The sequence below is a fragment of the Dendrobium catenatum genome, unplaced genomic scaffold (assembly GCF_001605985.2).
Source record: "Dendrobium catenatum unplaced genomic scaffold, ASM160598v2 fragScaff_scaffold_1557, whole genome shotgun sequence".
Taxonomy (NCBI): domain Eukaryota; kingdom Viridiplantae; phylum Streptophyta; class Magnoliopsida; order Asparagales; family Orchidaceae; genus Dendrobium; species Dendrobium catenatum.
The window spans coordinates 3647034-3667165 of NW_021320019.1; the positions used below are offsets into that span (position 1 = coordinate 3647034).

At 35.1% G+C, this 20132-nt stretch overlaps 1 protein-coding gene across 1 annotated transcript in view; it reads right to left on the reverse strand.

The window, feature by feature from the left end:
• Positions 1 to 12216: 12216 nt before the first annotated feature.
• Positions 12217 to 20132, reverse strand: part of LOC110114017 (mannosylglycoprotein endo-beta-mannosidase-like) — a 54556-nt gene continuing 46640 nt past the window's right edge. Inside the window, 3 exon segments of the mRNA XM_028700583.1 lie at positions 12217 to 13016; positions 13228 to 13455; positions 13542 to 14210. Coding sequence (XP_028556416.1) covers positions 12273 to 13016; positions 13228 to 13455; positions 13542 to 14210 — 1641 coding nt within the window. The 3' untranslated portion in view covers positions 12217 to 12272.

The following is a 20132-nucleotide window of genomic DNA, read 5'->3' on the forward strand; positions in this document are numbered from 1 at the left end:
TGAGATTTCAAACCAATCATCAGCCACGTTAACCAACATGGAAGTGTCGATCCCCTCTCATATCAGCTCTCACCCTATCACACTCGTTATTGTCCACTTTACACTATTGCAGACTGTATTCAAGCACTGTAATTTTGATGATATCAAATGTTATTATCTATGTTATTGCTTTCTCTTATTTCTATGATATTTTATTTTATGTTTATGCATACTAATATTTCAGGAAATAAGTTCACCATTCACTTGTAATTCTGATCAGCTCAACACAAGGTAGATTAGAGTTATAGTCGATTTTAATTTTTCTGTATTTTCTCTTTTCTTGAGTCATGTCATATAATTGGGTGGATGACTTTGCTGAGTAACCTAGCACGCACATAGGGGGAGAGATGAAAATGTTTTTGAGAGAGTTATTTTTTTGGTAATTCGTATTGTATAAAATTGGTTTCATACTGTACAAAGTATTCATACTGTATGAAGTATCTCGTACTGTATGATTTTAATTTGTATTATTCAAACTTTTGTGCTCTATCAAAACCCTATCTAGCAAAGGTTAAGAAAGATATTAGTTTTGTACATATCGTACTATACTATTTGGATCGTACTGTACGACATAATTAAAATCTTTCTTAATTAATCTCACAATATCAGGCAATCAAATCATGGATAATTATTATGATTGATCATACTATATGAAATATTTCATATTGTATGATTACCCGTGTATGAAATTGGTCATATTTGGATCATACCAAAGAAAATCCATGATTTTTATAATGATCATACTATACGATGTTCATAATGATGGATGATCACTCGTGAACGAAGTTGGCCTTCCCAAGGATCATCCTAAATGAACAGAAGTAATTTCTGTATATCGTACCGTACAATGTTTGATCATACTGTATGATGTATTATAAATTTTGAACATTTCATTTAAAAGATCTTGCTGGATAAGTTTGAATTGAACTGATCATACCGTACCATACGTGTATCATACTATATGAACATAAGTCAGATGGCTTGAAATTTAGAATTTTTTCAAGCTCGCTATTTAAAGGTTTCAGATATTCTTTTGAGATAACTTTTGATGTTTAGTCTTCTTGAGAGAGAGCTTGAGGAAGAGAAGAAGGAGATATTGGTGAGAGAAGAGAGGGAGATTTTGTGAGGGAGAAGTTGTAAGGGGGTTCACAAGGTTGCTCCAAGCAATAATCTTGCCAGTACTTACAAGCATCTAATTAGAATCTCTATCGCTCCAGAGAAGAATTCTTCATCAAAGATTGTGGTTCCCTGACCGTCACCTGGAGGGTGAAAATAGAGTTGTGGTTCTCTGACCATCACCAGGAGGGTGAAAATAGAGTTGATGTTCTCTGCCTGTAAAAGAGTCACGGTTCTCTACTACACCGGGGATGTAAAATAACATATGTACATGCTTCTCCATCTTGCTACGGGAACAAAAAGAGAGTCACTTCTGTTTAGTGTAATACTTGGAGAGGGAGTCTTCAAGGAATGGACGTAGGTCAGGTTGACTGAACCACTATAAATTGGTGTGTTCTTTCTATTTATTTTTTGTATTTTATTTTCCACTTTTATTTTTATTATTTGATTTATGTTTGAAATATCTGATTGTTATTATTGTAAAATTAGTTCTGCTTCCGTATCAAGGGGTTTTAAATTTTTATTCTTTAAAGAAAATTTTAAATTACCAATTCACCCCCTCTTGGTTAGCCTCGGGACTAGTTCTTTAGGGTTTCACAACTCTCATGAATTTTCACACACTACTTGACTCATTTTGATGAAACTCACTGAAGCCTTCCGACATATCCATCCTTCACCCAATTAGGAGATGCAAGAGTCTAGGATGTTGTATAGCATTGTACGAGTATTATATGTAGCATTATGTCTGTTAACATTTGTTTTATAGTCTAATATTCTGCCCTCAAAATCCTATAAGGGGTGATGATGAATAATTTGCGACCTTAAGCTCAACTTTTGGACCTACTCTCTCTCTCTCTCTCTCTCTCTCTCTCTCTCTCTCTCCATTCTCTCATAGATTTCATGTTACTCGCCCACTCTTTATTTCGATCTGTTAACAAGGTTGGGTGTCTTCCACGGATAAATTTAGATTCAATAGTATACAAATTTGGTACCATTATCTGTGGACTCTCTTATTACTAACAAGTCCAAATTGATTTTTTCAAAAGCTTAAGTTTAGGTTTCAAATGTCCCCTTTCTCCCAAATGAGATCCCTATCAATTTGGCTAGTAAGAAGCTTCAGTTTAAAGTTCACTATGATTGAAAACCACCAATGTGTAATAGTTGTGGCTCAATTTCTCACACCAATATTCACAGTCTTAGCACTACCAAAATTGTTTATGTCCTTAATGCTCAAATCAAAAGAGGTAGAAGTTGTAGTCAAAGGTATGAGAGATAGAGTTCTCCTTCCCCTTCCTTTCAATCATTAACATGGCTAAGATTTCTAAACTCTCTCATAGTAATAATAAGCAAACCCAGAACCATCAACTCCATTACCCAATCCTCACTTCAAAAAATACATAATTAAAATTAATTCTCTGAGAAACATAGACATCCCTTCTCTTATTTACCCCTCTCTCTAAGAGCTTTCAAAACCCGCATTAAAAGCCTTCAAATAATTATAATAATCCTAAAACTCGCCCTTTATCAAGATCACTTGTTATGTGTTCAAATGCTATTTAGATGCCATCTTTATCACCCATTAAAAACTCACCTCCATGGGATTCCCATTACTATGTATATTGAATGTATGAGGTTTCAATTGGATGGATTAGGGAGCCCATGTGTGCTATAGATTTTGATAATTTTAAATATGCTAAAGAATCTAGATTGATTGTTTCATTTAAGCTTGTGGAAGAAATAGGTACACTACCAAAAAAAGACTTAAAGTACATGAGGACAATGTTATTAGACTATAAAAAAAAATTTATTAATCACTCAAGTATAAGGACAATTTAAACATATTATTAAAGTCAATTAGTAGGCATGTAACCAAGTGAGCCAGATGTACTTTTAAATAGCTAAGATTAAGTTTTTTATCACATAAATATTTTGAAATTATTTTTCATCAAGCTGACTTATTTTATAAAAATTATATAATGTTTTATTATGAATTAACTAAATAGAGTTTTCAAAATTAGGCCTTATTAAAAAAATATGAAGCATGGCTTGATTTATACAAGCCTTAGCAAGGTTAAGGTTTCTTTGAAAATATTTATGTGCACTTCGTTACTATATAAAGAGTTTAGCCTAAGAACTTAATTATTTTTAGGCCTTCACAAACTCCTTACATGTCAAAACCCAACCCAATATAGCCCACTATCCCGAAGTGAGTCGAATCATGTCAAGATCGTGACAACCGAACTAATACTTCACGAGACTTAATTTGAAGGATTTTTTTCAACATTTACAATAAAGAGACAACTAATACATCAAATGTAAACATAAATAAAACATTAATTTCATTTTATTTCATTGAATTGTACTTTCAAAAGAATAATATATATCAATCGTGATTTAATTCCCTTTTTCATCAAGACATAAACATGCTCATGACTGATAAAATAATACATGTACTAAATATTCTTAGATTCAAAACTTGACCAAGTTAATAGTCAGTATCAATAGAATATGCTCAAGTAGGGCTTTACCTTTCCTAAAAACACATACAAATACGTAGGATGAGCTAACCACTTTCTCAGTAGATTATCTAAAATATACTACTATAGAGTTTAATATACCTTTATAAAATAGCTTTTATACTATTTAACAATATATTAATAATAATTTATATTCAAAGTTAATTATCATAATGTTTGTATTGAATAGTGTGATTAATAGTTTTGTATCAAAATGAAATAGGGGTAAAATAATATGCACAATGTTGACCTTGTTTTTCTCCAAACCCCTGGTCAAGGGGGTTGACCTAGTCAAAGTAACCAGGTCAGGCCCCAAGACCTCTCCCATTCAATTCCGTGGGTCAAACCAAAACTGTTGAGCCCTTACCCAAGCCCTGGGTCAACCTGCTTTACCAGGTCAACCTGGGTTGACCCAAATTGACTTAAAGCCCTCTACTTGGTTTCAAATCCAATTCAGATCTTTTCAAGCTAAATTACCACCTCCCTTGGGCTCAGTGGGTTAAACCCAATCTACTAGGCCCAGACTTGTGCCCTGGGTCAACCCAGATTGACTCAATTAGCTTTAATGAGTCAAATCAAGCTCAAACCTAATCCAAACTCATCCTGGCTCAATCCTTTTACCTAATGGATTTAATTGACTGGGTTGACCAAGTCAACCCTTGACTTGGTCAACCCAAATCTTCTTTGGTCCAAATTGACCTATTTAGGTAAATTTAAGCCCTTTAAAGCCATTAAATCTTTCCTATTCCTCCCCCAATTCAAAACCACGGCTAGAATAGCCTAATAACCCTCTTAATTAACCCTAGGATCAATCCAAACTATCCATCATAGGGTTAGAGCTATAAATAGGGTGTTTAGGGTTTCATAACCCTCTCTCTTGCTTTTACTCTCTCTCTCTCTCTCTAGTGGCTCTCAACCCGAGTCTTCTCGTGTGTGAGATCCTCTAGCATCCCTCCACCTTCTTTTACTCAAACTCTCCACCCAAACCTCGCCAGCGGCGAGATCTCCGGCCAACCGAAGCTATTCCACTGCCAAGGCAATTTCTGCTTGATCCAAGGCGTTTCAAAGCTCGAGATCAACTAGGAACTTGTACAAGGACATTTTACAAGCTCAACCGTGCCAAAGATTTTAAGACCTAATGTGAAATTCTCTAAAAACTCTAAACCTATGTCACAACACTTAGAATTAAATAGCTTTTAATATAGAGATTTTTAGAACTTAAAACCACATCCCCATGAATGACCTCCATTCATAATGACCTTCATTCATAGAGCATGTGTTTAAAATTTCATCAATTTTCATTCATTGGATCAAGAGAACGAGTCAAAAAATCATTCTAGGGTTCGGGTTACACTCCCATTCGCTGGAGAGCGATCTTGGTCGTTGATCCCGTGATAAACGGCCGTGATCTAGCAGTTTTGCAGTTCGGATCAACCGCGGATCTCGATCCCGCGGTTCCGCAAACCTTCCGGTGAGTTCAGGGCCACCCATTTCAAATTGCGAAGCATCCGACAATCTCGCGTCCGTATTGATGGGGTTAAGTGACCGGGCCCTGGTTCCGACGCCGTGACAATCAATGCCAATGATTACGCGATGGTGCAATCATTGGCAATGATTGCTAAACCGCGTTCGTAGTTTCATCTGCCAAATCAGAGCGCGCCACGTAGCCCTAGCTGCTACCGCCATTATATAAATTTGATTTATTTTAAAAATTATTTTAAATGTGATTTTAAAATTAAAAAATTCTAAAAGATGTTTTTAAATTATTTTTAAAACTAAATATATTATTATAATATATCAATTTCTAAAGAAAAACTATTTTATTTAATTTTGAGTATTTTGTAATTTTTTAAATAATTAAATATTTAGAGTGTTCTATTAAAAATTATATAAACTTAATTTCAAAATATTTTCTAAATAATTAGATAATTTTTATTTTGTAGTTGTTTTCACAAACCTTAATTTTTTTAAATAAATCTAATTTAATAACTTTTTTTAAATATTTATTATTTTAAATTATTATAAAATCCCATTTAATCATTTTAAAATTTGAAAATTCATAGTAATTTCATTTTAAATCGGATTTATGCGTATAATACCTTGCAATTTTTGAAAAATATGTATTTCACTTTTAAAATATTTTCATACATTAAAACTTATTTTTCTATCATATTTTTTGTATTATTTAATTAATTGCTTATTTAACTATTATTTAAATAATTAGTATCTTAATTATTTTGAAATTAAAAAAAAAACTATTTTCAAAATTTTTTTGATTGCCTCATTTGGGTGACCAGCGGATCTCTCAAACACATCTAAATTGAATTACTTTTAATTATACTATTTTCTTAAATTTATATTTATATACTTAATATTTACGTATTTTAAACTATTTTAAAATTACGTATATTTTAAATCCATTAATTTCGGGAGATCTATTCTTGGAATTTTAAACATAAGTTTTACATGTGAATGAAATTCATGAAGAGGTAGATTAGTAGATGATTGAGCTCCAGTCATTCACTAATTACACCGCTAAATGCACTTAGTCTTACTTTTTATTATCTTTTACATGTGTAGGAGGCACGAGCACTTAGGCTAGGCCCTCCTGGATCCTAGGATTTGGTATGTTTACTATTTTCAAATATTCCATGCATATTTCCCTAAGGATTAGTCCAAAACTTTATTTTAAATCCATCTAACATAATGACACCCTAAGGACAATAATTAAGGACACATGTGACAAATTTAGAAAAATTCTATGAGCTATGATAGATCTCTGAATGACTTAAAACTTTTAATAATTAAATTTAGTGACATCTTAAACCTCCTATAATTTTCTAGAATTTTTTAGGAGCCTCAAGACCCTTTAATTAACCAATCCTAATTTACTTGTTAATTAGGTCCCGATAACTTTCGAAAATTCTAATAAATCAATTTCAAATCAAAAACTTATCAATAATAGCTTGAATTGTTTAAAATTCAGCCCTTAACCTTAGATAATTAGGGCCTTTTAATTGGACCTCAATCTGATCCCTAATTTGACTTTAATTAAATATTACTATTTTGCCCTTAATAAATTATTAAAAATTTCAAAATTTCTTCAAACACTTGGGAACATCTTCTTAGATCATTTCTGATCTTTGGGGGTAATTCCAATTAGTTTGGAGCTGATTTGGATCAAAACTATAAAATCACTCATAATTAGACAATTTTAATAATCCTTTAATGGCCCAAATCTTCTAAAATTTATATCTTGACCTATTAAACTCCAAATCCAGCAAACTCAATGCCTAACTACTCCCCTTAAGGCCTAATATTTAACTAAAAATACTAGAACCCCTAAACTTAGTCTATTTCCTATAGTGATCTTTTGGATCCCCTTAGCCTAGCATATAGGAAGACCCAGGATTTTCCAAAATTATCTATTGTAATTTGAAATTCAAATATCACTACCCTAAGCATTAAAATGGATCAACAAACTAAAATAATTTAAAACTGATACCAATTCATTAATATTTAAACTTCAATTAAAGCTTCCCTTTTAGCCTTAAACAAATTCGAACTCTAGAAAACTTAAACTAATTACCATGTATAGGACCTATCTAAAGCCACACAAGCTTACCCCACACATAGAGTTATTTGCTAAGAAACCACTTCCAGCTCTAGGATTAGGGCCGATGCTTTATTTACTTTTTTTGCTTCTGTGATGTGATGCAATTATATGTGACACGTGTGTTGTTTGCCATGATTGATTAGTTGTGATGATTATTTATTTTATTGATGTGTTTTCCATATATTGATTATGTTGTGATTTATGCGATAGACTACCCATGGGTTAGGGCCGCCTTTATACTAATCCAATCTTATGCAGGTGGTCACGCTCATGCAACGCTAATAAAGGGGGCAATCATAATTAAAGCTTTAAATACTATTGTTGTTTTATGCAGATGCTCCAGAGACTACTTAGCCACCTTAAAATTAAAACAGCGTGGCCAAGCATGTTTATTTTTCTATAAATATTAACTACTTGGGATGTTGTGTGTTATTGCTTGTGCTTTTTATTAGGATAACCTTGCAGGGGTATGAGTCTAGATTTTCTTTTTTAAAAATGTATTGTAATTTATAAAACATTGAGTTGTGAAAGTCTTTAAAAGTCTGGCATTTTAAATACTCGGTACTTAAAGAGAATAAGAAAGGCCTAGTCATTTGGGTACCCTTCTAGAGGACGAACTAAACGGAGCACAAAGGAAACGATCTGAAGAAAGAAGATATGGAGAAGGACAATCCACTTGAAGACAAAGCATTGAAGATGAAATGCCCGACTTTTAAGGCTTGTATTATTTATTAGGATTAGAATCCATGTTATTGTCGATGGAGCCTAGCCACCATTACTTTTCTGCAGATCCTGGGTTGTACTTATATGACACTTGTCATAGACTTTACTTTACTGTGTTTTCTAGATTTATATTGATGTATTTATTTTTTATGCAGTAGAAATTGCCTATTTTCTTAGGTTTCTTTCTTGCATGTGTGTGGCCAGATTTTTGTTAGGCTCTATAGGATAAAATATTTTCTACTCGTAATTAAAAATTAATATTTTAAGGTTTAAATAACTTAGAAACTTAACGACATAGGGAACAACCGAAGCCGTCCGAGGTCGCATGCATATTATTACATCTCTCTTTCTCCTTCTAATAAGACACCTCCTCGCCTGCGGGTAGAGTCCGGATAATCTAACATATGAGGATGAAGTGCCGGACCTGTGGAGGCCTAGTCTTTTCTAAAAAAATAATTTTCTATAAGCCTATTTTTAAAATCTTATGCATATCTGATTTGGAGACTTCAACCATCATGCATTGCATTAGAAACTAATTTAATTAAAATTTAATTGCATTAGCTCTAGGAGCATTCACCCTATATAAGTTCAGGGCCAATTAGAAAACTTTCTAGATGTTGGCCCTACTTCCAAAATACTTAAACTACCTACTCATCTTTCATAAAGACTTGATATCATGGATTTTATACGCTTAGGTGGTTAGTTGGCTTCCCTCTTCATGTAGGGTATAAGCCCAGGTGCATTAGCTAGGACACGGGCGTTAATATTGGGTAAAACACTAATCCCATCTTAAATTTATGATTTGAGGCTACTATACCCGGTGTCTCGTAGAATGCCTAAATAATAGGTAAGTTCCCTTTCTTCATGGACTATAAATCCTACTTATCCGCGTCACATAGGTAGCGTAACTTTTATCCTTTCTCTCTACGTACTCTGAGTGTTTGAGTTTCTTTATCTCCCCAATTGCCTTAGTCCCTCCGGATGCTGAGATGAACCGTGCATGGTGACTAAGCCCACTTGAGACCATTCTTTCCTTTTAAATAGGATTTCCTAGTCTCCCTTTTCGTACCAATCCCTTATTCTGGAAGAATATTATTGTATCCTTAATCGAGAGTTTTATCGGGCCCTAGGCTCGAGATCTAATTAACCACGGGGGCTTGCACCCACGGGAAACAGAACTCCACCATCAAATAAACTCCACTTGAGTTGATGTATTGGGTGGGGGAAATTCGTTGTTACGATCAGATCATATATATTATTACCCATCGAGGTGCATTGGCGAGAGCTGCTATCCTCAATGGTTAGTCGTATGTACGATTTAATATGCCCTTCCATCGACCCGTTTTCGAGGAGCACGGAGGCCTGCGATCGTCTTTATCCCTCAGGGTGGTGTGGTCGTATACCTCTCTGCACTCTAGTAGCTAGAGGTGTCCTTTCGAAGGTCCACACACACCAACAATAACAACATATACATTACCTAAACATAACTTTAAAATAGAAATAGCATTATGTAATATAACATAAATATTTACTTGAGTATGATATTTGAATATAAGTAGCATAATTTGAATAACATATAACATAACATTCATATTTCTTAATGCATTCTTATTACATCCACTCTCACTTATACCTCCACTTGTCAGCTCACATCTGCTCAGGCATATCATATGCATAGATGGAAGAATATATGAACATGTGCACAAATGAGTGCATAACCACCAATATCTCCACTTTTATTATATACATAACATCTGCCACATTCATAATATTTGCCACATTATCTAACACCCCTTTTCCCCACATATTTTAAGAACATGAATATAGAAGCATTGACATTTTCAACATGTATTGGCAACATTAGAAGATTAATATTTTCAACATATATGAACAGTAACATTAACACGTAAATATTAGTATTTTTAATATATATTAGCAACACATGAAATCAACCTACTCAACATGTACGACCATCACCAACAAACTTTCCAGCATATATGAATAATAACATTAACACTTTTAACATATAAAAATAGTATCTAAGTATCTAACATGACACATGAGTATATAAACTTTTACATGTAGGAAAAACTTAGTGGTTTTGGAGAAATACTTGTGCGCATACTTAACATTTGCAAACTATATAAACATTCATAAACAACATTTTTAACATAATTTTGGAGCTTTTATTGTTCTATAAAACTTCATGCACATGTCATTATTTTCATCAACATACATGAAATGTTGTATATTCAAAACTAACTGGTGAAATTAGTTTTTTTTTTTTTTTGTTAACATGCTTAGAATACTCTATACTACAACATGCTAAAAGTTACACAGCAAAACGTTTTTTAAACTTTATAAAATTGAGTTTGTATAAAATTTAACCAAATAAAATACCAAAACTCACATATAAAACCCGAAATTAGAAACTAATGTAGGGTAACGGTAACCTACCTCGAGCTATAACTTTCTCAACTGGCCCAATGGGTAATTTGGCTCTAAAATCCCCAAATGTAACTCTCTCTCTCTATAACTCTTCTCCTTCTCTCTCTAATTTGTTGCCTCCCAAAGAAAAATGAATTTTTTTAAATGGTATTTTATGTTTAAAAATACTGCACTGTAGCACTAACATTCACAATTTTATGATGATCCCTAATAGATAGCCTAGCATCACAATTCTGCTTCTCAGTGCCACATTGCTTCAAAGAAAATTTTTAGGCAATCAAATTAGGGATCTTGACATCATAGTTCTACTTCAAAGCATATCAAAGGGGTTATTTTTATAATTTCTTCAAAGACGGCATTTGTTATAATTTCTTCCTGCCCGGATCAAAGATCGACGGGGCAAGGTCTTCAAAATTTAAAAGCATCATACCCGGATCAAAGATCGACAGCGTATGGTCTTCAAAATTTTAAATCATCCGCTCAGATTAAAAATCAAGACACGAGTTTTCACATTTTAAACCATCCGCCTGGATTAAAAATCACGACGCGGGTCTTCGCATTTTAAACCATCCTCCCAAATTAAAAATCGTGACGCAAGACTTGAAATTAAAATACATGGTTGGAAATATCATACAACAAAGAATTGCCGATTGGTTGGCCCTTCGGTGGAGTGGAGGCGAAGGAAATTTATGCGAGCGGCTTGTATGACGTCAGGAAGATAGGGCGCAAGTTTTTTTTCTTCTTTGTTTCTTCCCGTTTTTATCGATTTGCTTGTTGACGGTAGTTATTGCGCAGAAAGGATGCATCCATTGCTGATAATGGGACCGAATCAAACTCCCGAAGAGATGATGCATCTCTTCGCTCTTTATTTCATGCTCTTTTTTTTATTCTCAGTCAAACGATTCTCATATGCACTGCTTGAAGCAACCCAACAAACTTGTTTGTGTAACCCTAAGCACCCAAGACGCATTACTGATAGTGATTTTCAAAGAATGACGCATTATTTCTGATCCAAAATACATTTAAATCATAAAATGACTTTAAGATTATATAGGTCCTTTTGCCAAAGTCTTGCATAACAAGTTAAATGCTTTTTATTCATAAAATTCTTAATGGGTTTTAGTTGTACATTACCGAGTGTAACTATAGCAATCACCCAATTTTATAACTTTAATTTGTATCTTGCATGGCACTGACAGGTCATGCCCCTTGGACGATGATGATTGCTGATCTTTTCAGCTGCCCCTTGGACGGTCTTCTGGACAACCAGGGACTTGGCTCAAACATTGGCTCCTCAAGTATTTTTGGCCCTTTCGCATAATTTTGAGCATTTTCTGAGTTCTTCATGGCTTTGGCCTTTCCTTTTTAGTTTTATATCACTGAATTGTAATTTTCTTTCTTTAGAATTCATTATCTCCTTTTGTCTATGAGGTTTTGGATTATAGTTTTGTTCCTTGTAACTTTCTCTTAGCAATGATACGAGCTTCTGCCCCAAATTTTCCCAAAAAAAAGCAGGTCATGCGAAGCCATAAAGCTACATCTTAGCAGCTGATACCAAATGTGGGTTTTCTTGATATCAGTGAAATTTTAGAACCACTATAAAGTTTTCACATCAATTTTTTATGTATTATTGTACAAAAAAATGGATTTTGTTAATCCATCTGAAATATCAGTCAATAGTATAGAAAGCATTTTATTAGCAGACAAAAAACAACAATGGTCTATTAGAAATAATCTGTTTCATAAGAACAGCGCGCATGATGCAATATGCAACCAATAGCTAAAAAAGTTAAGGGCTAATTCTCACCCATACATTAGCAGACAGAGAAGCCATGGCCATGGTAATTCCAACCCTGAAGAACAACCCTTGGCGTGACACCTTGAGGAACCTCAAATGAGATGTTAATGGTCGTCGATTCACCTGGAACCAGCGAGAAATAGTTATCAGAATAATGCACAGGAAGGATGCGAGTGTCTCCATTAGTTGCTTCTTCCACCGCCTTTCCATCATGAACAGAGAAATGGAGGAAGAAAGCTACTCCAGTATCAGATCCAGCAACTTCAAACACCCTTGAGCCATGCTCTGATCTTGAGACTTGCAGGCCACTAAATATCCTGCTTAATACACCACTTTTGAACCTCGCTGCTTCAGGTTCTTTAACGAGATCCAATGAGTTCGAATTCTTAGTTATATTAAGAACACTCATCTGTATTTTATACGAGGAGCCAGTGATAAATGTTTGAGAAGTAATCTTCAGTGGCACTTTCTTGGCACGATAAGGCTCCAAAATGTTGTAATTAGTATCTGGCTGATGCAACCAGTAGAAGTTTCTTGATATGATGCTTGTATCAGACAGTCTGAAGAGTTTGAGCAAAAGAAAATAGACAGGTTTTGCATTCTTTGATGTAGGATATTTCATTTCAACAACCGGGAATACTTTCTTTGATGGTATGAAAAGCTTATCTGTAACATTGTAATATGGGCATTTACCATCAAGATCCCAAACTGAAGCTTCTACAGATACATCTGACAGTTCATCTGATGTAGTATTCACTACCTGATAAAAAACCACCAAATGTTCTCTCATACAGCTCAAGGTGAAACTTAGGCTTCGTTTGGGATGACTTTCTTACTGTTTCTTAAAGCAGCTTTCTAGTACAAAAATTTACTAAAAAGCTGCTTTAAGAAGTAGTAAGAAAGCTGTCCCAAATGAAACCTTAAAATGCATATCAGAAAGCTGTGCATGAATAGTATGTATATTTTCTAACCTCAATATAGTAAGTAGCGAGATTGAGCTGTGCATGAATAGGCTCAGAAGCACTGCGGCAACCATAGAAACCTGCTGTTTGGTCATGGAGATGATCATAAAACTGACCTCTTAGACCAGTCCATGGATTCTGCGTCTTCCAGATATTAACACCGGTATACTTGGTCCACATTCGAGAAGTCCAACCCTCAAGGAGCGCTTTATATTGTACATAATTTACAAGTTGTGCCTGAAACACAACAAGGATTAGAAGAGATGGCATATTAACCAAAATTAACATATCCAAGTTAAGAATCGGTTGATATTTCAGCTCGCCTTTTCACAAAAGTCATCAAGATTCTTTGGGTGACCATATGATTCGATCTGGTCATGGACTTTCCCTGGGTTTGAGTATGGGATGTATTTATGGTACTTCCATATTGGATTTGGAATTTCTTCTATGTAACCATTGGAGAGCTTTCTAAACAATGGGATTTGCCATCCTTCTGGTGGCATTGTAGCCCTAATAGTAGCCGCAACTGGCATCCCCACAGAGCCAACCTCAGGATTGAATCCATATTGATAGAAATCATCCTTGAAAAAATCTTCTGGATTTTGGATTTCATATGGGCCATCGGTAAAATCACCTTTCCCGTCTGCAAAACCATCCCACATTGATGCTTGAACATAAGAACGGGTTCCATCCAGATATTGACTAGGATCAGTTGATTCTTGTGACAAATCTTCACCAGCAACAGAATTTTCTTCATTGGACTTGAAAAGAGGGTGGAGCTTTAGATAATTCATAAGAGTGGTATTGATGTCTTTCGGAGGAGTTTGTTCATTGCCACCAACCCAAAGAGCAAGACTTGCATGATTCCTAAGAAGCTTAATAGTGTCTTGTGCACAAAAAAGGAATAGGTCATGGTCCAATGGACCATTGGGGTTTGATACAGGTATGCCTCTTCCATCACAGTCACCTGTTATCCAGAACTCTTGCCAAACCTGCAACAAAGAGAAATCACTAATAAATTTTGACACAAAGATTAGATCTGCCTGAATACTTAAGAATACATGTTAAAAAACTCAATAGCGCAGCAAGGGCGGATTAAAGATGGGGCAAACTCAATCTCTATGCGTCGTGACGAAATTTAAGTAAAATTTCAAAGTCGTCGGAATTCAACGAAATTAATTTTATAAAATTCTACGCAAAATTTCGAGCAAATTGATAAAAATAATCTATATTCAATTTCACTTAAATTTAAGTTAAAAATGTTAGAAGTTTCATAATACCAAACTACCCTTAATAATTATTAAAACGAATTATAGCATGCAAGGGGTATTTTAGTCTTTTGGAATATTCTCATTTACTTAAGGGACCGAAATTCCCTACTCATTTCCGTCCGAACATCTATTCCCGCCTCGTTAATTCGAAACTCCGGGCGGGTCGTGACAAAGCAAGCCTTCATGCAACTAATTTAAGAATCATTTTCCAACTCTCCCCTTCCAATAGTAAACTTTTGGATACACAAATGAATAGGAGGATCGGATAGAGTATGCATTGCAGGATGCAACATAGTGGAAAGAAAACTGTAGGTCAGATCTCCGTGGAACTGTTATGTGTCACTACAGATTTTCACAGCATAGAAGACCTCATTCATTTCACGCCACTAGAATTGGCACCATCTGATCATAAAATAACCAGAAGGTATCTTCATATAAGGAAGCTATTTTGGTAGTGTTTGTCTGTATAGTACAACCGTATTTAGCTATAGAAGAAGCATTTCACTTGTACTTAAAAAATATTGGCGATCATGTGATACGATCCTATAGGATTGTAAGGGATAAATAGTGGATTTGAGTTTGCTGGCAACTCCATCTACCGGGAAATTCGAGTTTGCCAGAAACTCCAAAAGAGGGTAGATATTGAGAAGAACTCACATCATTCTTTCATTCATCCAAATGTCTCCAAATAAAAATAGATGTGCAAGACTAAATCATCACCACTAACTTCTAACTAGTTAATTAGTTTTATTAACCTAATATAAGAATTAATTATCTCACATTACCCTATCATTACCCACCCCTTCGAAATGACCGTGCCCTCAAGGTCGAGCAAAGTACGTGTGAGGTGTCATCAAATGATAGGAACTAGAAGAATTGAATTGAACGCTGTCAACCTAGATGACGTTCGTACAAGATCTTGAAAGTTGTGGAACGTTGCAAGTGAAAGTTAGCGGAGATGCAATTGTGGGTCTCCAAAGGATGCTGCTTATGGGGTTCGAATGTAAAGAGTACGACCGCACTATCCCGTAGGACAAAACGGTCGTATGTCTTTACATTCGAACCCCATAAGCAGCATCCTTTCGAAGACTCACAGATTTTTGGTGACCACGGTGGGACAGGTTTATCTCTCCATCTTCTGATATTATATTATCTTCTTTTGTGTGCACTCCGGGTTTGGTACTCCTTAGATTAGGTTTGTCTTACTCTTAGATAGGATCCTTTTCTTAGTTAGGTTCCCTTCTTGGCTAGGCTTTCGCCTAGCTCTGGTCCCTTCCCTTCCGGCCTTTTAGGCTATTTTGTACCTTATCAAATTCTCTTCTTCCTGTCGAGTTTCTGTGTTCGCTCGGTTCTCTCACCCTGAGACTGCCGAGTAGACCCCGACGCCTTCCTACCTTTCGTAGGTACTTGATACCTAAGGGTGGATTAGTTGTTGATAGTAGCTCAGATGAGGGAGGAGACTTCCGACGTCAGACTACTAGCAAGGAACCTATTCCACATCAAATGTGTGGAACGAGAGTCGAGGATTCCCGTAAAAAATCTTCCGACACTCCTTTCACTAGTACTGGTTGTTCGCTATAGACTAGCGAACATTCCTACCTCCTGTAAATATCATTCTGTATTCGTATTCCTTGAAAGGATTCTTTTTACTTTTCGACAGTCTGTGTGGCCATGACGATTTGTTCTCTACCACACGATGTTCGCTTCAAAGAGTATAATGATATCTTTAAAGGGGATACGGTAATATGTTGTAGGGATATTTGTACTTATATTTATGCACATCAATCATATTGGTGCTAGCGCATAAAACCCTTGATTTGTTCCCCCCTTTATGAGAGGTTGTTTTACCTAGTTTCACTTGTTACTCTAAGTGTGGTCTGGGATACCAAAACTAATAATTCAAATCTATTTTCCAGAGGTGATACTGGGCATACCCACCTAGGTTAATCAGGTGTGATAAGTTTGATCCCATATCCCTAATTTCAATCCACTTTCTAGAGGTGATACTGGGTCCACACCCACCTAGGTTAATCAGGTGTGGTGTGGTAGATCCAATATCCCTAATTCCAGCCCACTTTCTATAGGTGATACTGAGTCCATGCCTACCTGTGTTAGTCAGGTATGACGATGTTATTCCAATGTCCCTATGTATGTTTCATCATCATATCGGTCGTGATACGATAGTTGTTCTTCCCTGACCAATTGTACATATCCCTCTGTATATATATAACTCCAAAGGATCTCTTATACTTTTCGGCAGTCCGTGGTCACGACGATTTATCCTCTACCACTTGATGTTCGTCATGCAAAGTATGAGATTATCCTTAGTCGTTGTATGTAAATATGCCGTAGGGGTGTTTGTACTTGCACTCATGCCCACCAATCGCTCCGGTGTTGTAGCATGAAATCTCCTTTTCAGTCCCCTTCGAGGGTTGACTTTCCCCAATTTCACTTGTCACATTCAGTGTGGTCTGGGATACCAAAACTACTGACTCGAATATATATAGAATGTGATACTGGGTCTATCATTGATTTATATTAGTCGAATGTAGTGATGTTGACCCATTGTCATTATATGAATTTCTCTACAAATTTTGTTATGATGTTTGTGCTCCCCAATTCATTCATACAAGTTGAATATGGCCTGGGTTACCAAAGCCAATGTCTCATTCCTGTGCATATCCTATATATAATCTTTCTCTCTCCCCAGTTGAATATGGCCCGGGTTATCAAAATCAACAATATCTCCCTCTCTTTATGTTCCGGTTATTAGAAGATATTTCATACTAGGGGTAACTCATTGATATGATAAACGTTCCCTCTACGTGTGATATTTTCGACAGTGTGAGATATACTTAATCTATAACTGTGAATATAATATGAAAATAAATAAAATATGATGTTAAAAGAGATGAAAGCTCTTAGTTGAGTAGAATCAGTTGCCCTTGTCACAGGATGAACCCGGTTCTATGCTCCAAGAGCCCAAAGTCCCTCCAAATTCTCTTCCTTTCATTTTCTCTCGTTAAAGCATTTTATTGATTGCTTAGGAGATGACTATATGTTCATTTCTTCTATTATGGTTGTTCACTTATAACGGAGATGTTTTTCCTCTCATATAATGTGATACATCTTACTCTAGATGTTAACATCACTTCTTAGTGGATTTTGATCTTCTAATAGAAAGTCAATCAATTTCTTCCTTTAGCAACATAATTTCCCATTGAGAGCTTGCTTTTAGCTGTAAGAACAGTCTCTTTGAATGCATAAATGTTGCTTGCACTTCTTACAGGATCCCATCAGTTAATATGAGTGTTACCACTGTGATTCCTTCAGTAATCATTGATCTTTGATATAGTTATTATTTTTAGTGGCAAGCGTGTTCCCTTGCCACTTCTATTATCCCTTCTTTAGTATGAGATTATTCTTTCGTCTCTTTGAATGCATAAATGTTGCTTGCACTTCTTACAGGATCCCATCAGTTAATATGAGTGTTACCACTGTGATTCCTTCAGTAATCATTGATCTTTGATATAGTTATTATTTTTAGTGGCAAGCGTGTTCCCTTGCCACTTCTATTATCCCTTCTTTAGTATGAGATTATTCTTTCCACTTAGCTGTGTATGTTCCTCCTTGTTTAGAGAGATATACATCAGTCCGTTACTTCATGTTGTACATGATTTCATTTTACCTAAGAAAATTCTACTTATATTTTGATTACTCATGGCCACGATGATTTGTCCTCTATCATGTGGTGACTAAAATATGAGTTTGAGATTTCTTAAATGATGAATTACTCACCTCTTTGTTTTTATCACAGCACCACACACGTGTGCGTTGGGGGTTGTTGAGCTCTGGTCCTCTTCTCATCATCTCGGCAGATGCGTCAGGTAATAGTAGAGTATTTTTTGTCCTCTTCTTATCGCCGCGGCAGACGCCCCGGATGGTAGTAGAGTGTTTATCGTCCTCTCCTTATCGCCCCGGCAGACGCCCCGGGCGGTAGTAGAGTGTTTCTTGTCCTCTCCTTATTGCCCCCGGCAGACGCCCCGGGCGGTAGTAGAGTGTTTCTTGTCCTCTCCTTATCACCTCGGCAGATGGACTAGGTGATAGTAGAGTGTTTCTTGTCCAGTGATTAATTCTATGGACCCTTGTTGTATTGTATGCTAGTTGTTCGATGGAATGTCTCAAAGGAGTTCCAGTTATATTGAAACTTTGTATTAAGATGAATCGTCGGTTTCACATTTGTCGAAATAGCCATTTAACTACTTTGTTTCTTGCAAGTGTGGCCATTTTCTTACATGATTATTTGATGGGCAAAGAGGTGATATGTTTTTTTTTATGTTGGAAATTTGGCCCCATGTGTAGCTTTGTTTTCTAACAAAAAAAAAGGTATTTTAACGCTCTCGAATATTGATAATAATTATTGCTGAGCCATAGATAGTTTCTTATGATATAGTTGAGATTCACATGTTGGCTTATATTGCTTGGAGAATAATTCTTCACATATAAAATCTGCATTCAGTTATGATTTGAATAGCATGATATTTGTATTCAAGTAAAGGTCATGAGAGATCATAAAGGGTGAAATTATTTGCTGTTAAGGTATGCTCATGAGGTATTCGTAGCAATGCCTATCAAGAGGTAATTTAAGTCTGAACTAAATAAATGAAGAACTTATACATTTGGATGATATTTTGTTAGTGCTCCTAAGATCCTTCACGAATTCTGAAGAAAGTTAAGAGTTCGTTCATTTATTTAAAAGGTAGCTATATATAAACCTATCGCATAGCTTGTTTATATGGTTGATTTAGTTAACAAAAAAAAAATGAAATCACTTCTTAGCATGTGAATATTTATGGAATTGAAATCACTTCTTAATATTTTGATGAACCATTTTGTAGATGAATTTTAGAGCATATTTATGTGTATTTCTTCTTTGAAAGAGATCCTTGAGCTTATTGGAATTATGGAGGTGAATATTTTTTGAATATATGTGTTGTTCTTGGAGTAAGATTTAGACTTATGTTCCTCTGATATTAATGCATCAAGATATTTGTTTGGCTTCTTTTTATGATTGGTTGGAAGAACCTCATATGTGTTTTTATAATTAAATGGTTTCATCAGTGGAATTTGGAGATAGTATTAAATAAGCATGAGTTTTACATCTTTTCTGTTACCGGTGCAAGGATAACATTGGCATCGATAAGGGGTTCATGGATAATGAAATATCGCTATGCTTTCTTCTCTATTTGATTAAGTTTTGCCTAAAAAGTAATATTAGCAATTGTGTTGGATAGTTCTCATATATCTTTTGTTTCAAATATGGACTTTGCATGGAATCTATTAAACGCTGATTGAATGGTTAAAGGGGAAGTCTATGAGTATTATCGCAAATATTTCGCAGGTTTTATGTTTTGACTTAGAGAATATATAGTTAAAATTCAAACTTGTTTGCTTTATGTTAAGAGTTTTTTTTATAAATCATGTAGAAAAATACATGAATATTGGGGAATGTCATATTTATTCGTACATCTTTGATGAATTTTCATAAGTCTAGAAGTGTTGGAGATCTTTTTTATGTGCTTCAAAATCAGAAAAAATATTTTTTTTGCACCAAACCTCTCTTCTTTTGATTATATTTTAGTC